At 39.9% G+C, this 26,410-nt stretch overlaps 1 protein-coding gene across 1 annotated transcript in view; it reads left to right on the top strand.

Moving 5' to 3' along the window:
* The window catches only part of LOC124260441 (rho GTPase-activating protein 39-like), a 185,516-nt gene that overhangs the window by 140,088 nt on the left and 19,018 nt on the right, over window positions 1–26,410 (top strand). The window contains 4 exon segments of the mRNA XM_046694760.1: window positions 116–254; window positions 7,221–7,316; window positions 7,981–8,012; window positions 15,958–16,195. Of these exon segments, the coding sequence (XP_046550716.1) occupies window positions 116–254; window positions 7,221–7,316; window positions 7,981–8,012; window positions 15,958–16,195 (505 nt within the window).

Here is a 26,410-nt window from a genome sequence, read left to right on the forward strand (position 1 = left end):
CAGTTCTGAATCATTTTGCAGCTGTTTTATTTGGGCCCTAACTGCAGTCAGATGTATTGGAATTCTTTTAATTATTCATTGATCACCATACTGAATGTTCTGTTTTTGTTTACAGTAAAAAGACTGATGACAACCAGTGGTGGGAGCTGTTTGACCCGAACACATCCCGGTTCTATTATTACAATGCCACGAGTCAGAAGACGGTGTGGCACCGACCACAGAATTGTGACATCATTCCACTAGCTAAACTACAGGTGAGTCTAGACACGCTTCATCAGCAACCCATGCTTGTCGTAAAAGGCGACTAACATAATCGTGGGATCAGGCTCACTGATTTGGTTGACACATGTCATCGGTTCCCAATTGCGTAGATCGATGCTCATGCTGTTGATCACTGGATTGTCTGGTCCAGACTCGATTATTTACAGACCACCGCCATATAGCTGGAATATTGCTGAGTGCAGCGTAAAACTAAAGTCACTCACTCCTCTCTCCACAGGAATCTGAAGTTCTCCTCCATGTTGAGATAATCTTGATCATAATGTTATCAGCATGGATATGGGAGGCCATATTAGTTGTGGTTCTTCCTCCTCCGTGTCAGGAAGAGAATGACTTGTTTAGTGTTGTGATCCATTGTAAGTTATCTTCTCTGTATTGTGATGTGGTATGTTCCCTGTGTAGATGTTGTACGCATGTTGTATTTTGGATTATACTTTATCAGTATTAGGTTATAGTACTTCTTTGGGTTGAGTCCCATCTGGGATTCGAACCCACGCTCTCAGAGCCAGGCATTTCATTGTCAATGCAATCTAACATACTCAGCCACCACAGCTTTCACAAAAATGGGGGAACAGTGGGGTAGCCTAGTGGTTAAAGTGTTTGCTCGTCACTCTGAAGACCCAGGTTCGATTCCCACATGGGTACAACGTGTGAAGCCCATTTCTGGTGTCCCCCGTCGTGATATTGCTGGAATATTGCTAAAAGCGGTGTGAAACTAAACTCACTCACTCACATTAGAATACTTGTCCTTGTTGCTGTAATGTTTTGTCTTTTTACTTTTTTGACAAGGATGTGTTTCATTGTTGTCTTTGTGATTTGTAACTGTTTGTGTTCTGCATTTTGTAAAAATCAGCTCCAGCAAGATCGTGTCTGTACATATACACATGTCATTGTATCCCATTTGAGCGCAGATCGATGCTCATGCTGTTGATCACTGGTTTGTCTGGTCCAGACTCGATTATTTACAGACCACCGCCATATAGCTGGAATATTGCTGAGGGCGGCGTAAAACTAATTTCACTCAATCACTCACTCACATATTAGACGTGTACGTTAGAATGTAAGTTGCAACTGGACAAACGGAACAACCAAACTGTGTGTATTGAGTGATTGATGAATCAAGAATAGGAATATCAATAGAATATGAATTTGTGAAGAGTTGTTCTTTGGAAAATGACTTGTGTCTGGAGGATCTCATTACCAGCTTGTGGACTAAAAGTCTGAACTGGTCCATCATTACCTATGGTAGTCAAAATAGACAACTGATAGATCAATGGTGAGTCTCATTGGCTTGGTTTGATGTGGACTGCACTCATGATCACTGGATTGTCAGTGTAACAGGAAAATATTATGTATGGTATGAATAAAAACAGAGGTCACGATTCTCATTAAAACAGATTCTCATTAACCTAATGTTATAAATATGTCCATGGATGTCAATAATAATTCTCTGTTACCACTTTTTAAGATTGTTTTCTTAATACTAATAACAAACAAGATTGCATAGAAAAAAGTCTGACACTATCGTTGAACTATATCACTTTCCCTTCCATCAAGTCTGTCACACAAGACTGTAGAGAATAAATTAAAAAGGAGTCCTACCGAAGTCTAGAATAATTTTTAGAAAATAAATGTTATAAGTAGTTTTGGCTCGGTCTGTGCGCTGGTCTAGGGGAGACAACTCTTTCTGTGGCAGGTAGAAGGAGTCTTTTGATTTCCAGATGAGGAAACATTTACATCAGTTGCATCAAGATTTAGGACATGGACATAAGATATAAGATTGAAATGTTGATATGTTTATCATGACTATGATTTTAAATAAACATCCTGAATATTGAACAGGGAAAATTAATTTATAAGCAAAAAATTGATTTGATAAACAAAAACTTGGTTATATATACGCTCATTTGAGTGAGTACAGATCTATACTGCTTTGAACAATAATACAGTAATGTTACAGAAGGAGGTAGGGGTGGTAGACACCACAAGGGTTTACAAATTGAACCAGTCTGGGAATCGAACCCAGACCTTTGGCATGACAGGCAAAAACTTGAAATTAATCGTGGAAATAGCAACATAAACATAATGCCTTGCTACTGAAACAGTAAAAACGGTACCTTTAAATTGCTAAAACTGGATAAAAAAACGAACAGCCTGCAACTTCGATTTTGAGCATGTGCACTTGGAAGAGGAAGTCTCAATCGCATGTTGACATTTTCCAGCTTGGACAAAAGTTACATTCCCTTTTTAAAGTATTTCTGTTGTGTTATTTGGCATTTATCATCATCACACTTGTTTAGTTTACTTTCCATTCGTATGAAATGATTTACATAACCTATTTTGACATATTCAATACTTTTTCTGTGTGAAGCGATTCACAGTTGCTTGGAAATTTTAAAGAAGCTCGGATGCGCAGTAGAGGTCAAAGGTCGCTGATATAAAAATGTTGCAGTTTCATAGACTTTTGCTGCTGTTTTTACTGTTTCAGTAGCGAGGTAATATGTTTATGTTGCTATTGCCACAGTTAATGTGGGCTTTTCTGCATTTTTCGGCACAGTGGGAAAGTTTTCTTTGGTAGGCCTGATGCTCATCGGAGGGAATATAGAACACTCAACAGTTCAGCTGTGTTTGCACTGACTCTAACATAGGATGTGACTGTTGCAGTGTTAGCTTCAAACACAGGGACATCATTTTTCAAATTCAGAGCCACGTGCATGGTGCCACACCTTTGTGAGTGAGGAAATATTTATAGTTTCTATTTCTTTGTTAAGCGAAATGAACATCTGACAGTAGTAATACAATGTCACAGATCCGTGAAGATCCTGGTTAGAATTGATCTTGAGTAACCCATGCTTGTCGTAAGAGGCAACTGACGGGATCGGGTGGTCAGGCTCGCTGTCTTGGTTGACACATGTCATCGTATCCCGATCACGTAGTTTAATGCTCATGCATCATGTAGCTGGAATATTACTGAGTATGACGTTACAAACAAACTATGTTACAGGAGGTAAGCTGCAGTCATCGAAGAGTTAAGATCACTCCTGAAAGAGATTTACTATAACTCTAGTTATAATAGTGAATTTGTTTGAGCCCCTAGACTCAAACACTGGGAGAACATAGTTAATGTGACCAGTCCTTGTCTTATGTGCATGGTCAAGCACCAGGCAGAGTAACAACAAGTGCCATCTTTTAACATACTGTAAACATACTTTTTTTCGCTTGGTGCAAATTTCGCGGAATTGAAAGTTTAGACTACATCGCGCGGTCAATTATTCGCGCAATCAGTAATTGCCAGAACTGCCAGCTGTCTCTTAGGCCGCCACTAATAGCAATGAAAACAACTAGAGTGGCTTAACCTATCAGGCGGTGTGTATTGCTACCTACCCCCTACCCTCAGGACACCTGGACTTCCAGATCCAAATGATTGCAAAGATGACATTGAAGCCGAAGTCGTAATCGCGAAATTTCAAACAAGCCGGGTTGTTGTGAATGTGATGATTGATGTGTTAATTGACTATCAAGGAAATGAACTTCTACCGTATATGAAGCTTTTTGTGATTTCATTTCGTGATATGCAGGAATAAATATAAATAAAATCTTAATGAATAAATAACATACCGTTATTTTACCCCATTCCAAGTGCCTACAACTTACCACGTTCATGAGGGTCTGTATAACGTTAGTGTTGATTATATATATTTTACATTTATAGAGCAAAAACTGTAATTAAACTTACACAATGTTAGTATATATTTCGTTGGGTTAAATAATAGTATTCTGTATTATATTTTACTGATGACTGAGTCAGAATTCGTCCCGGTATATTATTGTGTATGTTTGAACTTGATCGCTGGGATACGTGTGCACAGCTGATTGCTATTTCCAGCTCAAATACACACGGTAATCTTAATCCCTGCAAATAATACAATGAATGAATGAAAGGTTTATTCGCTGTGTATAAATTTTCGCGGTAAAATATTTTGCGTGAAAAGCACGAAAATAAAACCTGCGCGATATATAATACGTTTACAGTATTTGACATGTGACATGGCCTTGGATGAGTGAGTGAGTTTAGCTTTACGCCGCTTTTAGCAATATTCCAGCAATATCACGGTGGGGAAGACCTGAAATGGGCTTCGCACATTGTACCCATGTGGGGAATCGAACCCGGGTCTTCGGCGTGATGAGCGGATGCTTTAACCATTTGGCTACCTCACCCCACCGCCCTGGCCTTGGATGAAACACTGACATTCCACTCAATGGGCAGATGCTCTATCCACTAAACCACAGAGGATGTCTTACAGGACATGATGGAGGCATGTTGAATAGTTTAAATAGTTCAAACCTTCCTGGATTTTTTTTCTTCAGGGATTTCCTTGTATGCATGTTTGTTTTGTTGTGCAACTGTTTGAAATGAATCGACTCCATGCTGTACTGAAACAACAGACTTAAACAGACACACCAACTAAGAAAAACTAAAAATACATGAATGGTAAACATGTTATGAGTCATTCCTCTGATGTGACCTACAATAAAAGTTATATTATAATGATGTAATTTATCATATAAACCAGTTTGACAAACTTGGTATCGCTATTCAGTAAATATGCAAATGAGGTTAAATGGCGGGAAGTACTTTCTTTATTGTCACTCAGTTTTGTTAATGTTTCTACCCCATATGAGACAATATTATTGTATGAACAATGTTTTATTGTTTGTTGTTTGACTGACTGACTGAGTTTGGTTTTACGCCGCTTTTAGCAATATTCCAGCAACATCACGGCTGGGGACACCAGAAATGGGCTTCACACATTGTACCCCTGTGGGGATTCGAACCCGGGTCTTCGCGTGACGAGCCAACGCTTTAACCATTAGGCTACCCCGCCGCCCCTTGTTGTTTGATGCTGACATCAGCAGTATTCCAGCTGTATGGTGGTCTGTAAATGATTGCATCTGGATCAGACCAGACCAGACAATTCAGTGATTAACTTCTTCAGCATCTTTCTACACAGTTAGGATACGATGACGTGATTTAACCAAGTCTGTCATCTTGAGCTACCATTCCAGTTTGTCTCCTCTTAAGACGACCGCCTCCGTGGTGTAGTGGTTAGAGCGTCCGCCCGGGGAGCGGAAGGTCGTGGGTTCGATCCCCGACCGTGTCATACCAAAAGACGTTAAAATATGGTACTTGTTGGTTCCTGCCTGGCGTTCGGCATTAATGGGTACAAGGACTGGTTGGCTCGGAGTCAGTATAATGTGTCTGAGTGGGGTATTCATGCTTCACTGCGGCATGGTATCTCAGTGGGCTAGCACTATAAAACCAGCTTCAGTCTGGGCTAGTACAAGCAGTCGCACATACACATACACATGCATGCACGTCGTCATATGAGCGAAATATTCTCAAGCACGACGTTAAACCCAATTTCACCTCACCTCACCTCCTCTTAAGACAAATAGACATTGCTGTAGATCAATTCTAACCTGGATCTTTTTGCATTTTATTCTGCGTCACTGGAGACACATTTAGTGCTTTCCCTGGTTCTTGATCAGCATACATGAAAGAACAAGATTCTTTGAACAATATATTTAAGTTCCTTGAACAGATAAAAATTGAACAGATCTATACAGAGTGTGTAAAGTTCGGGTTTCAACAGGGTGAACTGGTGTCTCAGTTGTCTGAGGCACTGCAATTATCTGTGCAGAGTTATGTCCCTTGGGTGAATCCAAAACCTTTGATTGTGTTTCAAATCCTTTTGCGCCTTGATTATGTCTCTAGGTTTGTCAGTGCCCATTACCAGTGTGATTCAACTTTAAGAGCTCCATCATTTAGGGATATAACTAGAATAATGTTTAAAGTGGTATTAAATCTCCCCTCCCTTCCTCCCTTCCCTAACCTCTCACTCACTCACCCACCCAAAAACCCCACTCACTCACTCACTCACTCTCTCTCTCACTTTCTCTCTCACTCTCTCTCTCACTCTCTCTCTCTCTCTCTCACTCACTCACTCACTCACTCACTCACTCACTCACTCTCTCTCTTCACTCACATTCACTCACTCACTCACTCACTGTGACCAGTCACACAGATATGACTGACCCGAGAGTGGGGTGTTCGGAGGAAATGTTGATTCCGTCTGCTGTCATTGTCATTGAGTCACTGAGGAGGCTCAACAGGAACCAGGTGTCTATTTCGAACGGAGAATGCAAATTTAAAGTTTACCCTCATTGTATCTGTAAGTTCAAAACTAAAATGTGTAAACCGGAACTGAAACTGGTTGCTAATATTTGTATTTTGGAACTGAGTTTTTAGAGTCAGATTATTCTGTTTCTGTTTCTTCATCTGAAGCTGATGGGGTATATCTGGTTGCATTTGCATGACCATATAAGGAGTTGCAGACTAGTTGCACAAAATGGCTGTGGGAAAGTCTTTGAAGTTGCGCAAACTTTGACACCTTTATCATATTTGAGTTCGTGGGAACTAATAGGAAACAAGTCTTTGCTGTTTCATTTTCCTGTTTAATGCATCAATGGTATTTCGATATAGTTTATTGATCCATAGTTTTCCAAATCAAAATCATCCCTCTATCAAAAAAACCTTCCTCATACCAGAAATCCCGCAATCAATATCATCATTGTGGTCTTCTCATTATTGTGTTGTTGTCATCCGCATCTGTCTGTTTTTCTCCATCCTTTTTCCAATCATTTTCCCACCCATCCATATATCCATCGATCCATCAGGCAAAACATCCAAGTGTTCTTTTCGATGATCGAGATATTGTGTTATTTTGTCTCTGATGATAGGTATTGATTTTTTGATTTTTTTGGATGATTTAGGTAACTTCTTTGACAATGGAACCAGAATCTGTATTGAAATGTTACAAAATAGAAGAAGTTGTTGTCCAGAAATTTGTCGGTATGATGATGAGGTTGTTGTTTTCCAGACGTTGAAACAGAACACAGAGGTTCGGGGCCGTGAGGAGGCACGACTCACATCCGTCAAATGTGAAATGGGCACCCAGACACCAGACAGACAATCGGTACGTCTTGATCTATCTCTGTTTCTAACACAACCTTAACACTTACAGAGTGAGTTGAAACTGTTACATCACACTCTTTAAGTCTAAAGGTGGGAGGTGGGGTAGCCTAGTGGTTAAAGCGTTGGCTCGTCACGCCGAAGACCCGGGTTCGAATCCCCACATGGGTACAATGTGTGAAGCCCATTTCTGGTGTCCCCCGCCGTGATGTTGCTGGAATATTGCTAAAAGCGGCGTAAAACCAAAACTCAGTCAGTTAGTAAGTCTGAAGGTTGTATACGGAAAGAGCACTAATTAAACAAGCTGAAGTATCCAGTTTAACTCATTATCACAAATGAAAACTGTTTATCGTATTAAGTCATGTGTCTTGCATGGTAATTTACTGCTTTCAAAAACATTGTCATTACTTTTTTCAATATTGATATTTTCTCTTGCGTACTGTCTAGGTTTATATTAACAATTAACTTGAATCACTTTCTTTGACATTTTCCGCAATAATGAACATCTAGCTTCTGCATCACTGAACATGTTGATCTCATTACGGTTCATTAAGGTTCTAAATGTCATCAGATATTGCCAATGTGACAATTTAAGCAAGTGTTTTCACTATACTTAGTGTGAAGCTTTTGTGCTTAATGGCTGCTTAGCTTCATGTCAAATTCTTCAGTTAGATGGCCACAGCAGCAACCCATACTTGTTGTAAGAGGTGACTTGTGGGATCGGTAGGTCAGGCACACTGGCCTGGTTGATCCCAAATTACGTTGATCGATGCTCACGATGTTGATCACTGGATTGTCTGGTCCAGACTCGATTATTTACAGACTGCAGCCATACAGCTGGAATATTGCTGAGTGCGGCTTTAAACAAACATAAGCAAATTGTCAGCATTACACTTGTACCTATGGCTTTCCTCACATGTAAGTTGACATGCCATGACATACCATTAAATGTGGTGTTTTATCCAACTTGGAGTGCTTTTTCTGGGTGATCGTGACTTTGAGCAGTAAACAAACAGGTGGCATTGGTTGGAGTTTTGATAGGAGCAGTGATACTAGATTTCAAAATACCTGCAGATTGTACAGTACATAATCTTCACAGAGGGGTTTAATTCCTCTTTGATTGGTTGGTTGGTTGGTTGGTTGTTCAATGCCGCACTCAATATTCCAGCTATATGGCAGTCTGTAAATAATCGAGTCTGGACCGGACAATCTAGTGATTAACAGCATGAGCATCGTCCTCATAAGAAGGAGGTGGGTTAGTGTTAGACCTGTGTTTTCTCAAATAAATTGGGGGTAGCCTAGGGGCGAAAATGTCCGCTCAATACGCTGAAGACCCAGGTACGATTCCCCACATGGGTACAATGTGTGTAGCCCATTTCTGGTGTCCCCTTGCTGGAATATTGCTTAAAGCGGCGTAAAACTAATATCACTCATATCAAAGACATTTAAGTGCTTGTATCTAAGTCAATTTCCTTTGCAAACTGTCTCCTGTAAACTATCATTATGTTGGATATCACATCTGGTAAAACGGAAACAAATCTACGAGGATGTGGAATACATGCTGTATATCAGTATGGCCACAGACAGTCACAGAGAGATAGACTGCATTAAATACACATGTGAAGATCCATGTCAAAACTGATCTTCTGCAACCCTGCTTTTTCTAACAGGCGACTTATGGGATTGTTTGGTGAGGCTCACTCATTTGGTTGATGAATGTAATTGTGTACCGACTGCATAGATTGAGGGGCAGTGGGGTTGCCTAGTGGTTAAAGCGTTCGCTGGTCACGCGAATCCCCAGGTTCGATTCCCCACATGGGTACAATATGTGAAGCCCATTTCTGGTGTCCCCCACCGTGATATTGCTGGAATAATGTTAAAAGCAGCGTAATAAAACTGTACTCACTCACTCACTCACTCGATGAAGGCATTATGATAAGGCAGATGGTAGTGACCACGATGGTGGCTGTGGCTACAATCAGACGGTCAGTGTATAGATTAATGCTCATGACATCAGTCACCGGATTGTTCGTTCCAGATTTGATTATTTTAAACTGCCATCATGTGGCTGTAATACTTTTGATTGTGGCATTAAATGTGAAAGCTTTTGAAAGTCATTCTGAATTAATAAAACCAACAAATGAGGAGTTTGGAAACATTTACAAGGCAAGCAGTTATTTGTAAAAAAAAATTATTGTGACATGGTAACTACGAGTGTCAGAGTGTGTTTCTGTTGTCACTGAGATAGGATATCCGTTTTCAGTTTGACGTTTCAAATGACAAAGTTGTATTTAGGTCAAGATCATGCATGTGATGTTGGTTTAATTAGAGAGATTGTTTATCCTGTTGTGAGCGTCCATTAGCCCTTGATCCTTGTTGTTAGAGAAGCAGTGGGGTAGCCTAGTGGTTAAAGCGTTCGCTCGTCATGCTGAAGACCCGGGTTTGATGCCCTATATGGGTACAATGAGTGAAGCCCATTTGTGGTGTCCCCCACTGTGATATTGCTGGAATACTGAAAAAAGCTGCATAAAACCAAACTCACTCACTCACTTGTTGTTAAGATTGCTTCAGTTGTGTTGACAGTGCTCAGAAGCCAAGAGGTTATGGCGTTTACTTATCATTCTGAGTTTGAATCTTCACCTTGTAAAAACCTGTGAAGATCCGGGTTAGAATTGATCTCCTATATTTATTGTAAAAGGCGACTAAAGGGATTGGGTGGTCAGGCTCATTGACTTGGTTGACACATGTCATCGTATCCCATTTGCTCAGCTCGATGCTCATGCTGTTGATCGTTGGATTGTCTGGTCCAGACTCGATTATTTACAGACCACCACCATATAGCTGGAAATTAAACTCACTTGCTCCCTCACCTTGTAGAATTATAAATGTATAACTCCTTACTGCGGCTTTGTTTGTTTGAAACTTAAGACATGACAAACAAAATCAATGTGTCTTCAGCAAAAGATGCTTGTTGTAAGAGGCGACTAAAGAGATTGAGTGGTTAGGCTTGCTGACTTGGTTGACACATGTCTCCATATCACAACTGTGTAGACCGATATCCATGCTGTTGATCACTGGCTTGTCTGGTCCAGACTCGATTATTTCCAGACTGTCCCCACATAGCTAGAATACTACTGAGTGTGAAGTTAAACAACTTCTCTAAGACCTGCATCACTAAGGGCTCTCCTCAAACGTGAAGCTGACAAGTCAGAATAAAAATGGAATAATCTTCAAAACCGTGTTAAAACCAACTTGCACACCAAGTTGCACTTTTAGTATCATTACATTAAAGACATTCTCTCCTTATCAGGAAATGTGTGAAGCCGTTTCTGGTGTCCCCTGCCGTGATGTTGCTGGAATATTGCTAAAAGCGGCAAAAAAACATACTCACATGCTGAATCATAATTATTAACCTTGGAGGGTAGCCCAGTGGGAGAGGTGTTCCGTTGTATGCAATTCTCAGGTTTAAATCTCCATATTACTGTACATATGCAATCTGTGCATATACTCATATTGACATATCCTATAACTTCTCTTGAGCAGTACAGATATACAGATTGTGCCAAATACCTTTGTCAATAATCAGGCTAGCTATTCTCGAAACGTTCGTAGCCCTACGAACTGCTTAAGCCCATCCTTAATTCATTGGTAGTCTGTCGTACAGACCCTGAAGCAAATATATCCAAGAAAGCCCACACAAGTCTAGAAAATGTGGCAAGTCTAGATTTCCTCAGCTTCTGGAAATTCTGAAAATGAAGAAAGTCTCAGGGCTCCTTTTCATTATATATTTTTTTTTTTACTATGAACTTTTTTCAGTAAAATATGTTCATTTCAGAGACTAGTTGTTAGTCTAATACATTGGCTATGATCAAAGTTAAGAATTCTTAGGGCTACAAACGAGCATAAGGGCCCAGATGTTGTAAATCATCTTTTGAGTGGCTTATGATCAGACTGGGTTTGTTGTTAACAGCAAAGGACTAGGCTAGCCTAGTGGTTCAAGTGTCAGTTTGTCCCGAATAAACCTAGGTTTTATTCCCACTCACTCACCGATCAATTGTTCTTTCAAGCTTCTGTCTTGTCAAGTTATGTAAATCATTGCATGCTTGTCTTCAAGAATTTGGTATCAATTTCAACTGAATGTTCAGATGGGAACAAAAGGACTAAGAATAGAGTGTGTCTATTGTATGTATATGAGGAGACTTTATGGAGTAATTGATCGTGTTACAAAGTCAGTTTGACTCAACTGTTCCAAGTTGACTTTTCCAGATGTTTATAATCGTTCATGTGCTGTGAAGCTGAACAATCAGGACATAAAATCATTGTCATATTGTTATTCTTGTCAACCCATTCATGTATCAAGATTTTACTATAATTAATTCTCCATAACCCAAGAGTTCGCTAAATTACAGGTGAAGCATCAACATTCAGGCTGATGATTCAGCCCCAGAGTAGGACAGGGAGATAATAGGGGCTGTAAGCTTGGGTGGAGGAGACTCTTCATTCACTACGATGTACCTGCATGGAAACCTATGTTCAACAAAGAAATGACAAGAAGATGACTCATAAGGTGTCTGTCCCCAGTAGGGGCTTGACGTACCATAGTTATCAAAATAAACCAGAGTTGGCTGTATTCTTGATTTAAAAATTCTAGTTTTATTTTTGAATGTGTGAATTTTGTTGTTGTGGAAACAGGTGGATGCAAGTGATATTGGGTGGGGTCAAATAGGCTTGAGTGCTGGTGTTACCTGCTGGGGTGAAGTAGGGAGGGGGGAAATTAAAGAGGTGAGAGAGTGAGTGAGTGAGTGAGTATGATTTTACGCTGCTTTTAGCAATATTCCAGCAATAACGGCGGTAGACAAGAAAGGTAACTAACTGGATTGGGTGGTCAGGATAACTGACTTGATTGACACAACATTGTATCCCAGTTACTTAGAGCAACACTGATATTGTTCATCACTGGATGTCCATGACGTTGATCACTGGATTGTCTGGTCCAGACTCGATTGTTTACAGACTTCCACCATATAGCTGGAATATTGCTGAGGGAGGTTTTAAACATGAATGAATGAATGAATCAATCAATCGACCCAGAAACGTAACTGGGGCAAACTGGGAATCAGCAATTACAGGTTTATGTGTTCAAAGATGCACAACTCTGCACAGCGAATCATGTAGCTATAGATGACTGAGCCACCTGTGCTTCAATTTGTTTATTAGAGCATTTATGGTAGATACAAGCACACTTGAGAAAGCCAAGTTTGTGATCAGCAGTCGACAGTCAGTGCCGTGGTGAAGGAGTCTGAAGCTGTTGACCTCAACTGGCTCTTTAAAAAGTTGAAATATTGGAAAATGGGACACAAAAAATTGAAAATTTGAATTTGAAGAAATTTCGCTTCTTTGTGGATTCTCTGTTTAAAAATGCCATTTTTGGATTGAACCATTGTGTATTTTACCTGGATGTTGGAATGTGCGTGTTGCAAACTAATGCAAAGTAGCTGTATCTGGAGGAGCATTGCGAATGTTGAAAAAATACGTCTCCTGATTGGATCTTACTTCCTTGGGCATTTTGAAATGTTGTTGAATCATATGTGTTGGATTCATGGGACATGGCCTTGAGGACAAGTCATTGTTTGCAAATGATTCATGGACAAAATATTTGAAAATACCTTGCAAGTGTTAATGTCTTTGTAAGGCATAGTTTTGTACGACATTTGTGAAAGATTTGATATAGGTGTTAAAACACCATCGTGAATTGTCAAAAAACATTTTTGTCATTGTTTTGAATTGGTTTGAAATTCAGTAACTGCTGATGTCAAAAGTAATTTTAAAAATTTAATGTTAACTTGATGATTCATTCTTATGTCCCTTGACAATAACAGCTGTCCCCTATTGATATAGAAATGCTGTGATTATTCTGTTAAAGTTTTAAAGAAGAAATATGTGTGATTGAAAGGATTTGAAATTGAATCAATGTGGCTTTTATATATTTTTTATTTCAATATTTTGCCTGATGATTCATTGGTATATCTTTTGAAAGTTATACCTGGGAGCTATTGTGCTGGAAGTGCTCCGAGATACTGTTACAAAAACAACCACAACGCATGCTTCACTGTGGATGAATGATCAGTAGCTGTCAATCTTCTCGCTGAGTGACATGTGATCCTTCAGCATTGACAAATATTGAAGTTCTGTGACAAAAGGCTTGTTCTTTTTTGTGTTAGGGTTGGTTGGCTATGTAAATAGTCGCCAAGATGGGTTAGAGGTTAATTCAATGTAGCCGGACCACAGTAGGATGTCGACTGACATTTTATCTGTCGCCAGACATGCAGCATGGGAGGAAGTCACACATTTCCAGACCTTGAAATTGACGCTAAGGCTGGGGCTGCTAGTCTGCAATTGACGACAGTGTGTGTGTGGATCAGTTTGGTGCAACATGGACGTCAGACGAAGTCGGCATGGAAAAAAACATGTTTTAAGTGGCCAGGATACTTGTGCTGTCCATTTGTGACAATTGTCGATCTTGCAGTGGTAATAACACGCAAAGGTGAAGCCAGTGTAGCTGCAACAGTTGTGGATATCGATGTTGATTGGCAGATGTTTGTAACTGTTTTGGAGACACACACATGGATTTATGCTGTTTGGACTACAGATATGCTCATCTTATTCTAATCAGTGACATTTGTTTAATGATTTCGTAACTGGGGATGTGTTGTCTGGAAGTAGTATTTATTTACATAGGTTACTGACAGTAAAGATACAAGCAGGATATTCCCTCAGTGGCTGTTTTTCAGATTTGCTCTGTCCATGGATTGTTAAAATACATTTATATATGTTCCTTTAAGTTTTTTTCAATGTCATTTCTGAGAAAATGATACTGCCTTCCTAAAACCTATTTGTAATTATTTTATGATAAGTGACAGTCGGTATAAAGAATTTCTGTATAGATCTGTCTATATAGGTCTGAAAATTTAAGAAGTGTAATTTGTGATTTTATATTTTATTCATTTCCTGAAAATGTAAAACTGGAGCCTTTTTAGTTTAAGTTGGTTTTTTTTCAGAATAATATGTGGAAAGAAGAATAGATTTATTTCCATGATGGCCACAGGGCCATGTAAAAAATTAAATACACACATCATGTGCAGATGAATAATTATCTTCCTTGTCAGTTGCAGAAATAGGTTTCATTCTGATATTGACATGCAATATACATCAGTATGGTCAATCCTGACAGGCTATTAAATGAGAATATGTATTTTAAAAAATCAATTTCCTTGTTGCAGAATATGAAATCCGTTTAACTAGAATCTGTTTGATTAACAGTTTAAACACGTAAAAAAATGCAGGATAAGAGAGTGTTTCATGAATAGTAGTAAGATTTATTCAGAAGACTTATGGAGTAGCATGCTGATTTCATTAAGAAAGTGTTCTCAATACTATAATACTCAGCCAAGGAAGGTTGGATTTGAATATAACATGCAGCATTCATTGCCTAAGGAGCCATCAAGTTAAGTAGGTGTTGTACAAATAGCCATCCTGACCCATTGCGTATGCACCGACCTGCTGGAGGTGAAGTTAGTTGCCGAGAGGAAGCTTTAAAGCCTGTTGTACACTTAATAAATAGCTGGTGCTATGGTGGCTGAATAAACTCCCATTTAAGAATATTTACGACGTGATCTGGAAGTACAGCGCTTTATTGAACCTGAAACCTTTTCATCATTTTCGACATGTAATCAGCAAGGACATTGATCGGAAGCTGTATACTTTTCATGTATTTCACACTCATTTATGCAGCATCGACAGTAACGACCTATGCTGCTTCTTGGTAATAGTTTAAGCCTTCTGCATCATGTTAGCAAACTGATGAACTTAGGATCTTCCGGAAATGTAAACTGATTCAGAATTCTTAGTTGACATTGACGAGCCTAGCTGTGAAATGGACATTTCCTTGTTGTGTGTGCACCATGTTGTTGCTGGATAGATGGCAGCTCACGATGCAAATCGACAGCTATTAACAGAAATTAGACTACTTGTGAAAAGTCAGAGCTTTGTGGATCAGCGAGGAACAACACAGGGCTTGTTGGCACGAGAAATGGGATTGTTTGTCGGACAGAGTGTAGTACTGATCTGCCGATTATACTTCTCATTTCTTTGGGAGTGGAGTTGAGTTGTGAATAGCTGCTGCTGAATATTTGGAGTTTTGATGCTGGTTTCATAAGTTGCCGATTTTGTTTCATGAGGATTTCAGACCTGTTTGCGACATAATGAGTTCCTGTTTTGAAACTGACATTTGTCGTGTTAGTTTCGATTATGCTTTGATGTCTCGAGTTTCATCCGTCACTGTGACTTGTGTTTTGTTTGAACAGCTGGATATTACTGCGGCTTTGAATTTATGTGTTTGACAGTCAAGATCATGTTTATATCAAGATATGCATTTGAAATGCATACACGACATTAATCACTGAAACTGATACACGGTTCCACCAGTTGTGCTTAATGAACTAAATCAATGTGGGTGTGAATACACATGGAGGATTCTGGGATTTTTGTCAATCATGAGCAACTGAAATTACTCACCGATTACAAGACATCAACAAGTGTGTTAATGAACGTGTAAATTTCATAGTGTGAAATTGACATGAAATGAGCGAGGAAGCGGATTTCATGTCATTTCTGACAGTGAACATGGATGGTTTATCCAATGCTGTGATTACAATGATGGGCAACACAATCTCTCATTCCTACTCAGAAATAACCCTGTGTTTGTTGATATCATCAGTGACTATTGTATATGGTTTTCTCATGTTTTGGCGACAGAGGCGAGAACATGTACGGGCAGGATCATTGAAGAATTCAAGTCAAAGCAGTCCAAGAAGCTCTCGAAAGGTACGTCTGTGTTGTTTCTTATATTCCCAGTGACACGTGTCTGCAAAAAGTCATGCTTGTCATAAGACTAACCGGATCAGGCAGGCTCGCTGACTTGGTAGATGCATGTTGATGCATGTTGATGTGGGGCGGTGGGGTAGTCTAGTGGTTAAAGCCTTGGCTCGTCATGCCGAAGTCCCGGGTTCGAATCCCCACATGGGTACAATGAGTGAAGCCCATTTCTGGTGTCCCCTGCCGTGATATTGCTGGAATATTGCTAAAAGTGGCGTAAAACCAAACTCAGTCAGTCAGTCAGTATGTTGATGTACATGTTGATTATGTCAATCACTGGGCTGTCTGGTCCAGCCTTGATCATTTTCAGACCGCCGCCATATAGCTTGAATATTGCTTAGTGTGGCATAAAATTAAACTCACTCACTAAAAGGATTGGGTGATCAGTTTGAATTTAGCATTAACACTATTCTAAATCCAATAATCTAATAACACAAAGATCTCTATATGTACTCTGGCTTCTTTATTTTAGTGAGGGACGATTCCAGGTTAGCATTGGTCCTTGGACTTTATGGTGGTCATAAGCCATGTATATTGGTCGGCAGGTGTTTCATTGTGTGCCACTTATAGATGGCAAGGATTCTTCTGACAATAACAATCATTGGATTGTCTGATCCAGACTCAGTTATGTGCAGGGGGGTGTAATTAAGCTGAAAGCGAGGTTTCCCGAACAAATTTGGTCATTTACCAGCCACACTTACGTATGTACAAATACATTTCTGACATTGGTTATTGTTTAAACTTATTCTCTTCTAGATATACTGGACAAAATAAGTTAGGGATATTTTTTTTTTATGATTGTTATTTTATCAGAGTGTCAATGAATAAATAAATCATTATTCATAATGTCAAAATTTACATATATCCCTAACTATTTTTGTCCAGTATATCTGCCCATGGCCATGCTGACACACTTATCCTATTAAGCAGCAAGTGGTCACAGATTACCAACCTAAACAGCAAGTGGTAGCAGATTAACAACCACAGAATCTGTTGTAAGCTTTCAGTTATATACTGGGAGAAACAAATACGGAACACGGGAAAATTCAAGTGTTCCTTTCATCATCAGCTTTGAATAGTGCTGTGGGAGGAAATCTGAGAATATATAAAGCCCGGTTTATTAAAGGAACACTGCAATGAAGTGGTGTTCCCTTATTTGTTTCCCTCAGTATATCATAAGTGTAGGGCTGATGAATAGCATCACATTGAGCTTTTGCTTGACAACTACCTCCTAGAATGTAGTAAAATATACAGAATATGGAGTTTTATCATATCACACATAAATGTTGTTTTCTGATTGGCTGAGCCAATCAATGTACCCTGGTTTCAAGCAAGTAACATTTTCTATGTTACCCGCTGGAAATGCCGAACTGTGGGAATTTGTCTGGTACTTCGTGTTGGTAGTGTTTGGGCTGTTGTCTCTGGTACTCCAGTACTCCTCATTTTGATCCAATACCCATGCTTCAAACAGTTCAATATTAACATTGAGGTGTTTGGTAAGAACATTTTCCATGTACCCCGCTGGGAATGCGTAGTAGTAATTCTTTATCTCGAAAAACATTGAATCACGTATGATGTACGGAAATTACCGATGTTTTGCGAATGCAAATTGATGGAAGGGAGATAACTCTAAATATGTTTTCTTGTTGTCTTGTCGTCTTGTACTCCATACTATGATCTGATACCCGTGCTTCAAACAGTTCAAAATTACCATTACGGTGTTCGGTAAGATAAATATGTTGTTCTCTGGTCCCTCGGGGCCCATAGGTTGATGTACCCTCAATGTTTGTTTATGTGCCCCTCCCACTTCGGGCTCAGGGAACATAAACAAACATAGAGGGTACATCAACCCACGCCCCCTCGTGACCAGGGAACAACTTGTGATGTCATCTGTGAGCACAGGGATGTCTCGTTTGTTTGTTTTTTTCACCTGTTCTCAGAAGGTTTCCACCTGTATGGTGATGCCTGAAATAATCAGGTCAGCACCAGACAATCCTGTGTTTGACATCATGAGCATTGACTTACATGCCATGTATATCATAACTGGGATTAGTTGATATGCATCAAACAAATCATTGAGCCATTGTCATTTCATACAACCCGTGAAGATCCGGGTTAGAGTTGATCTTCAGTAACCCATGCTTGTCGTAAGAGGCGGCTTACTGGGTCGGGTGGTCAGGCTCACTGACTTGGTTGACACATGCTATTGTATTCCAATTGTGTAGATCGATGCTCATGCTGTTGATCACTGGATTGTCTGGTCCAGTCTCGATTATGTACAGACCGCCGACATATAGCTGGAATATTGCTGAGTGCTGTGTAGAACTGAACTCACTCACTCATTCATGCAACAAGCATGGGTTGCTGAGCTCCAATTCAAACACTGATCACAGTGTCGTGTATGTTCTGTTTGACGGAGAAATAATAGTTTTCCCTTCTCACGTGTTGGTCTGATTGTGTGAAGTTGTTATTGACAATATGTTATATCAGAGCATTCATTGGAAACGGGGCGGTGGGGTAGCCTAGTGGTTAAATCGTCCGCTCGTCACACCGAAGACCCGGGTTCGATTCCCCACATGGGTACATGTGTGAAGCCCATTTCTGGTGTCCCCTGCCGTGATATTGCTGGAATATTGCTAAAAGCGGCGTAAAACCAAACTCACTCACTCACTCACTCATTGGTAACAGATAATATCACTGTCCATGCATGGAGTCAAGTAATTTATGTTACTAAATGTCTTAGAAAGAAATTCACACAGTATTTGTTACCTAGTGGTCAGAATTAGGCAAGAGAGTCACAACCCCAGTGTTAACTGTTAAATATTTGAGTTGACCTTGAAGTGCACGAACTAAGGCAACAAATGTCAAGGACACAGTGACCCTGGTGAATTTTGAACACTGCTGTTCCTGTGTTGACGATCAACAGGTCAAACAATTGTTTGGGGTAATATTTAGAAATAGTTTTATTGAACTTAGAAAGTTTGCATTTGGAGTATCCCAAATGACCTTTGATTGTGTTGTTTTGGGAGACTGTGTACAGTTATTTCTGTGTGGTTTCCGATCATTTGGATGTGAAACAGGAAATGAAGTGATATACTGTTGTTTCTATGTCCTTATGTAAACAGGTGCTTTCTCTAATGAGAAAACCTTTGAAAAATTATTGATTCTGACAAAGAAAGTTTGTTCACAGAGAATACTCATAACTTCTTTCCCTCCCCTTCCCCACCCTACTGGATTTCACCCCACAAGGGGCTTGTGGACCATTGGATTGTCTGGTTCAGACTCGATTATTTACATACCGGCGCCATATAGCTGGAATATTGCAGAGTGAGCCTTTAAACAACTACAACAAACCAACAACCAACCACAAAGGGCTGTTGGGGTAGCCTAGTGGTTAAAGCATCCACTCTTCACGCGGAAGACATGGGTTTGCTTCCCCACATGGGTACAATGGGTACAATGTGTAAAGGCCATTTCGGATGTCCCCCGCCGTGATATTGCTTGAATAAGTGACGTAAAACCAAGCTCACTCACATAATAGGGAGGGCATACTCTGAATGTATAAACATACGTGCATTAAAACGTTGGCAATTGTAATGATCTCATGAAGGATCTGCATCCTCTGTCATCAAACAGCAGTAAGATTGAAGTGGTGGAAATAATTTAATCAATACATCTGTGACTTTTCCAGCTTTTGCCTCCTTAAAGGCCAAGCATGTTGGCCTCATTTCAGTCTCAGCGAGATTGTATTGATTTTGAAGATTGTTTTGCTTACAAATTCTGTCCTTATTTCTGTTTCCTGTTTCTTTGATCTAACATGTGCAGGGGCACCGATTCATGGAAGGAAACGTTGAATTCAAACATTTTGTTGGACTGTTTGACCAGATCAGGCCACATCCTCCTTCCATTAATCCATCAATCAATCAATCCATCCATCCCTTCCATCCATCCATCCATCATCCAGATTCTCACACGAGCAGATAGTCTCTTGACTTTGAACAATTCAGTTGTCTGTTTTGCCAGATTAGTATATGTTTTCCATCCATCCATCCATCCATCCATCCATCCACCCACCCATCCATCCATCCACCACCCATCCATCCATCCATCCATCCACCATCCATCCATCCATCCATCCATCCATCCATCCATCCTTCATCCATCCATCCATCCATCCATCCATCACATCCATCCATCCATCCATCCATCCATCCATCCATCCATTCATCCATCCATCCATCCATCCATCCATCCATCATCCATCCATCCATCCATCCATCCATCCATATCATCATCCATCCATCCATCCATCCATCCATCCACCATCCATCCATCCATCCATCCATCCATCCATCCATCCATCCATCCATCCACATCCATCCATCCATCCATCCATCATCCATCCATCCATCCATCCATCCATCCATACACCCATCCATCCATCCCTCCCACCATCCATCCATCCATCCATCCATCCATCCATCCATCCATCCATCCATCCATCCATCCATCCATCCATCCATCCATCCATCCAGATTCTCATATGACCAAGAAATCTTGGGGAAGGATGATGAATGGATGGGTGGGTGGATTGGTGGCTGGCTGGCTGGATGTATGGTTCCCTCCCTTCATCTATCCATCCACTCTCCAACCCACATCCATCCATCGCTCCTTCCCGCCCTTCCCTGCCTCCATTTATCCACCCACCCACATCCATCCATCCATCCATCCATTTGGCATCTTTGTTCGGTATATCATCTTGTTCTTTTGCTTTTCTTTTTTGTACTTGAGTGTTGCCGCCATATAGCTGGAATATTGCTGAGTGCGGCGTAAAAGTAAACTCACTCACTCACTCACACACTCTGAATATCTGTACTTCAGAGTTAACAAGGTAGCCTAGTGGTTAATTAAAGCATTGACATGAGTTATTTTCAAACCTCAGTGAACCGAACATAAATACTCAGTCAATCAATTAAAACACTTTCCCATTCAATAAATTTTCTTTCAATATGTTTAAGGTAAATCTTACATTTAATTACCATGCATCCTATTTGACTAACTGTGAACAAGCTTAAGGAGAACAAATACCTCCAACCAGCATGTTAACTCTACTTGACTTAGAGCCATTGTTTGCCACATCAATTACCTGTTCAAGTGCTGTATTTATACAGTTAATATCGGAACCTTGAAACCTTTTTTCACATCCCCTGCAGACATGGCTATTGTGTAGCTTATGAATGGACAAAACTGTGCCCTGAAGTTTCCCACAATGTTCTGTGCATTTCGTTCATGGTCATTTCTTGATGGAAAAGGACTGTATGTGGCGCTTTGTTTGACTGCGACTTTTTGCCTACATGTTGTTGCTGGCACAGGTAATTCCTCGCCCACCGAAACATGGCTCTTCATGTTGACTTGTTTAGCTAGCTAGTTAAGCTGACAGACAGGGGTTGTTGTAAGGGTGATGTTGGACTTTGTAGCTGTATCATAGGGGCAGACAAATCTCCACGACATGGGTCTGGTACACTCCAAGCATTAATCTAGCCTTGGGTGTAATCCATGGCAGTGGAGGTCCCCAGTAACCCATGCATAGCTCTGTGATGAATATAAGTGAGGCATAGATCAGGACCACCATAACAGCTAATATACCCATGAAGGTCGGTTAGAATATTGGCCTTCAGTAACACATGCTTGTCGTAAGAGGCGACTAACGGGATCGCGTAGTCAGGTTCGCTGACTTGGTTGGCACATGTCATCGGTTCCCAATTGAGCAGATCAATGCTCATGTTGTTGATCACTGGATTGTCTGGTCCAGACTCGATTATTTACAGACCGCCGCCATGAAAGCTGGAATATTGCTGAGTGCAGTGTAAAACTAAACTCACTCACTCACATAACAACTAATTAGACTTTGGTTATTACAATGACCTGGCTGGTGTATTCCAGAGTGCCCTGGCAGTGTTGTCCTAGTCAGGTTACAGAGTCACCCTGTGATGATAGCGCTCACATACAGTCAGTGAGTGAGTGAGTTTTACACCATACTCAGCAATATTCCAGCTATATGGTGACGGTCTGTAAATAATCCAATCTGGACCAGACAATCCAGCGATCAACAGCATGAGCATCGATCTACGCAATTGGGATTTGATGACATGTGTCAACCAAGACAGTGAGCCGTACCACCCGATCCCGTTAGTCGCCTGGTACGACAAGCTTGGGTTACTGAAGATCAATTCTAACCCGGATCTTCACGGATGAGCTCACATACAGGACTGTAGGCATGAGATTCCACCAGAAGTACCAAACCCTACTGTGACACATATCAAGAGTAGGTCAAGGTCATGAAGTGACAGATGACAGCTTGGCGGAATCGACACAGTTTCAATGCATGCATCTGATACATATATGCGACCTTATTATGAATTTGAAATTGATTAGCTGACACAGTAAACCTTTGTGAGAACTTTTATTACAGTTCACATTATTGATGAAAATTTTAACGCCATGTGTTCAGGCATTGTTGATAAAATGTCAACTAGGTATAACATTTTTGCTTTAAAAACGACAATTTCTTGAAATTGATACAAAATATGGTGCTGTTTTGAATTTGTATGCATTGTTAATAGACTGATAGGAATGAGTAAGGATTAAATTGTACTGGTCCAGGCAATTTCTTCTTGTTGTCCAGAGTTGCTTCCCTTTGCCATGCCATTATTTGTTGGTCTTGAGTTCAAGTCACAGATTGGCCTAGCCTCAACAATAAACTCACAAAACAAAAAATGAAAGCGATTCGTATTTGGGTACCATTTTTAAAATATTGTTTAAATACATTGTTGAAACATTATGTAAGTGAATAAATTATGAAAACAGAAAGGTCAGTGTTCTGATCTGTTATCGTTGCTTTAAATGTAGAGTATAGTGTCGAGGTTGGTCCTGTGAGTCATGCACACTAAGTCCCGGGCAGTGTTCTTGCTGGGCCAGTACACTGGACTAACCTGACCTATTTTAACTTTAAATATTTCTGTGTATTTAATGCATTCAGTTAATGCTCTGCAGATCTTTCCTCTTACCACAGGCTTGATAATGGGACAGGATTAAGAGATTAAGTTTTTAAGTGATGATTCATACGCACTGAGGATTGAAATGTGTGTGTGTGTGTGTGTGTGTGCATGCATGCGTGTTGTCTGTCTGTCTGTGTCTGTCTGTCTCTATATCTCTGTATGCTGGAGCCTGTGCGTGACTGTCTCTGTGGATGTTATACTCTGTGTGTGCCTGTTTCTGTGTCAAATTATATGTCAGTGTGTGTGTCTGGGTTGAAGTCAGACATTCAAGTCAGATATGTTACCTCTGTTCTCCATACACTTTTTGGTATTTATTTCTGAAATTTGACTTAAAAAATATTTCCATATGTATCCAAGTTATCTCCAATTTGTTAAGGTCTGACTCTGTTAATAAATCAATTACTTATTAAAGAGGTTCCTTGTGGTAGAGATATCACAATATATGAACCACGACATTGTGTTGAAAGATGGTACTACCTGGCACTCTTGGCATTAAGTAGAGTTAGTGAGTGTGTCAGTTTAATTTTACACCGCACTCAGCAATATTCCAGCTTTATTGCAGCGGTCTGTAAATAATCAAGTCTAGACCAGACAATCCAGTGATCAACAGCATAAGCATCGATATACACAATTGGGATACGATGACATGTGTCAACCAAGTCAGTGAGTCTGACCACCCGATCCCGTTAGTCGCCTCTTACGACAAGCATGGGTTACTGAAGACCAATTCTAACCTGGATCTTCACAGGTGCATTAAGTATATACAAATGTGGGAGTCATTTTTGGTGTTCCCCGCCGTGATATTGCTGGAATATTGCTAAAAGCGGCATTTAACGCAACTCACTCACTCACTCTTAGGCTAGACCAATTTTTTTGTCTTGTTTTATGGACCTGCCACAAATACAAAAATAAATGTTAATGTTAAGATATACGGGAGCGAGATTTCAACTACTTAAGGCAGTTTGTTGGACACTAAGACATGGGTATCCATTCTCAGAGATTTTAAACTGAATTATCTAACAATATTTGTGTTAGAAATCAGTGCTTTGAGCACCTCAGCGGGTGTGAACTTGAAAAACAATGCCTTTTGAAAACCTTTTTTTTTGTGTGTATTTTTTCCCCTCCTGCCTTTAGGTTTTCTGAGGACAAAAATCTGTAAAACAAGAAATAAAATTGGTCTGGCCTTAGTGCATGTGTACAATGATTCACATCAATATCAACATGATGTTCAACCCCAGCTGACCCAACCTTGCCTCTGTGTGTGTGACCTTGATGATTGAGTCTCCCCAAACTCTGACCTGATTTCTCAGTGAATGTGTACACTGGTGCATCTGGTCATGCCTTAACTATATACAAGCAGCCATGTCATATTGTCTGTAATATTTTCTATGCTGAAGCACAATTAAAATTTATTCAAAGCCAGGAAATGTTTGTAAACAGATCTCAGTTAGAGACATTAATGCTTTGTTTTATGGTCGAAGTCTTATCAGCATTTTATCACTCCAGGGGCGGTGGGGTAGCCTAGTGGTTAAAGTGTCCGCTTGTCACGCTGAAAATACGAGTTTGATTCCCCACATGGATACAAATTGTGAAGCCCATTTCTGGTGTCCCCTGCCGTGATATTGCTGGAATATTGCTAAAAGTGGCGTGAAACTAAACTCACTCACTCATGTCTAGTTGGAGTTCGTTTGATTGTGTCTGATTGTGTTGAGAACGATATTTCAAAGTTTTCACTCACATTCATCATTTCCGATTCCACAAAAAGCCCCACATCCTACTTCCTCCTTGTGATCAAAACTTACATAGGAAGTTTTCCTTGCTAAATAAGTAACGCTAAACATAGATGATAAGGTCGTCAGCTGATCGCTGACATCTGACCTCAGGTTAAATCACATTAGTTCCTTATATTGTGAAGGCGATTACCAACACTGTCTGGTTGTAATACTCTCCCGACAGCTCATTACAACTATGAGGTTGTTTTGTTTTCCTCCGCAGAAGGTACGAAAAGGAACATTTCCCTTTGTTTTAGTTTTATCGTTTTATTGTTTTATTATCATTGTTATATCTCAGGCTCCTGAAATTTAATGTTTGATTTTAAAGTTATCACAGCTGGAATCTAAGCTTGCAGATTTTCATGTTAATCCTGCCTAGGGCGGAGGTTTGAGGGTTGAGAAGTTGTATAGTGTAATATCATTATGGATCTTAATGTTAGGAAATGAAATATAACAATATAAGATCATAACATACACATGAGGTATTTGACATTTTTTTTCATTAATATCATTTCCTGGTTCTTTTTGTATTTAATTCATAACTGTGGTTTAATTATACCAGTTTGAAAAGTACAAGAGACTTTTATTATTATTATTATTATTTGTTTTTTCATGTCTACATTAACCCCATCTTATACTGAACACTGTTACACGTTGAGGGGCGGTGGGGTAGCCTAATGGTTAAAGTGTCTGCTCCTCTTGCTGAAGGCCCGCACCATGATATTGCTGGAATATTGCTAAAAGCGGCGTAAACCCATACTCACTCACTCTCTGTTACACTTTTAGCACACGGTGATCAGGTTTCTCTAAATGTTCTGTTTGAATCTTAGATCCATGTTTGAAAGAGAACAATATTGATGAAATTGAATTTTTATTTAAAATTTTATATTAAAATGGACTCCGTCCGTGCGTCCGTCAGTCCGTCCGTCCGTCCGTGCACATTTGTCTTTTCCAGAGCATAACTCTAGAACCCTTCAATGTTTCTTCACCAAACTTGGCACATAGATAGAGACTGGTGGTGAACTGGTGCCTTTTGGTAGTTTTGGAATTCTGAATAAAATATTTTTGGCATTTCCATGGCATCAAGTTTGAAACTTTAAAAACCTTTCAATACTCTCCTTCCACTTTTCTATATACACACCTAAATATTTGACTTAATCATAACTCGTAGACATAATCATGAAGAGTATTTTGCCATTGCGGGGGAAATTGATGACTTTGTCTTCTTGTTTTACTTGAAACAACAAGAAAACAAAGGTTATTAGTGTGCCAAAAGCATTTTAGCCTGCCAGGCCGAACCAGTCTGTTGGCATAATTTTCAGTGTTAATGTATA

The sequence above is a fragment of the Haliotis rubra genome, unplaced genomic scaffold (genome assembly GCF_003918875.1).
Source record: "Haliotis rubra isolate DU_JTF1 unplaced genomic scaffold, ASM391887v1 Scf763, whole genome shotgun sequence".
In the NCBI taxonomy this organism is placed as follows: domain Eukaryota; kingdom Metazoa; phylum Mollusca; class Gastropoda; order Lepetellida; family Haliotidae; genus Haliotis; species Haliotis rubra.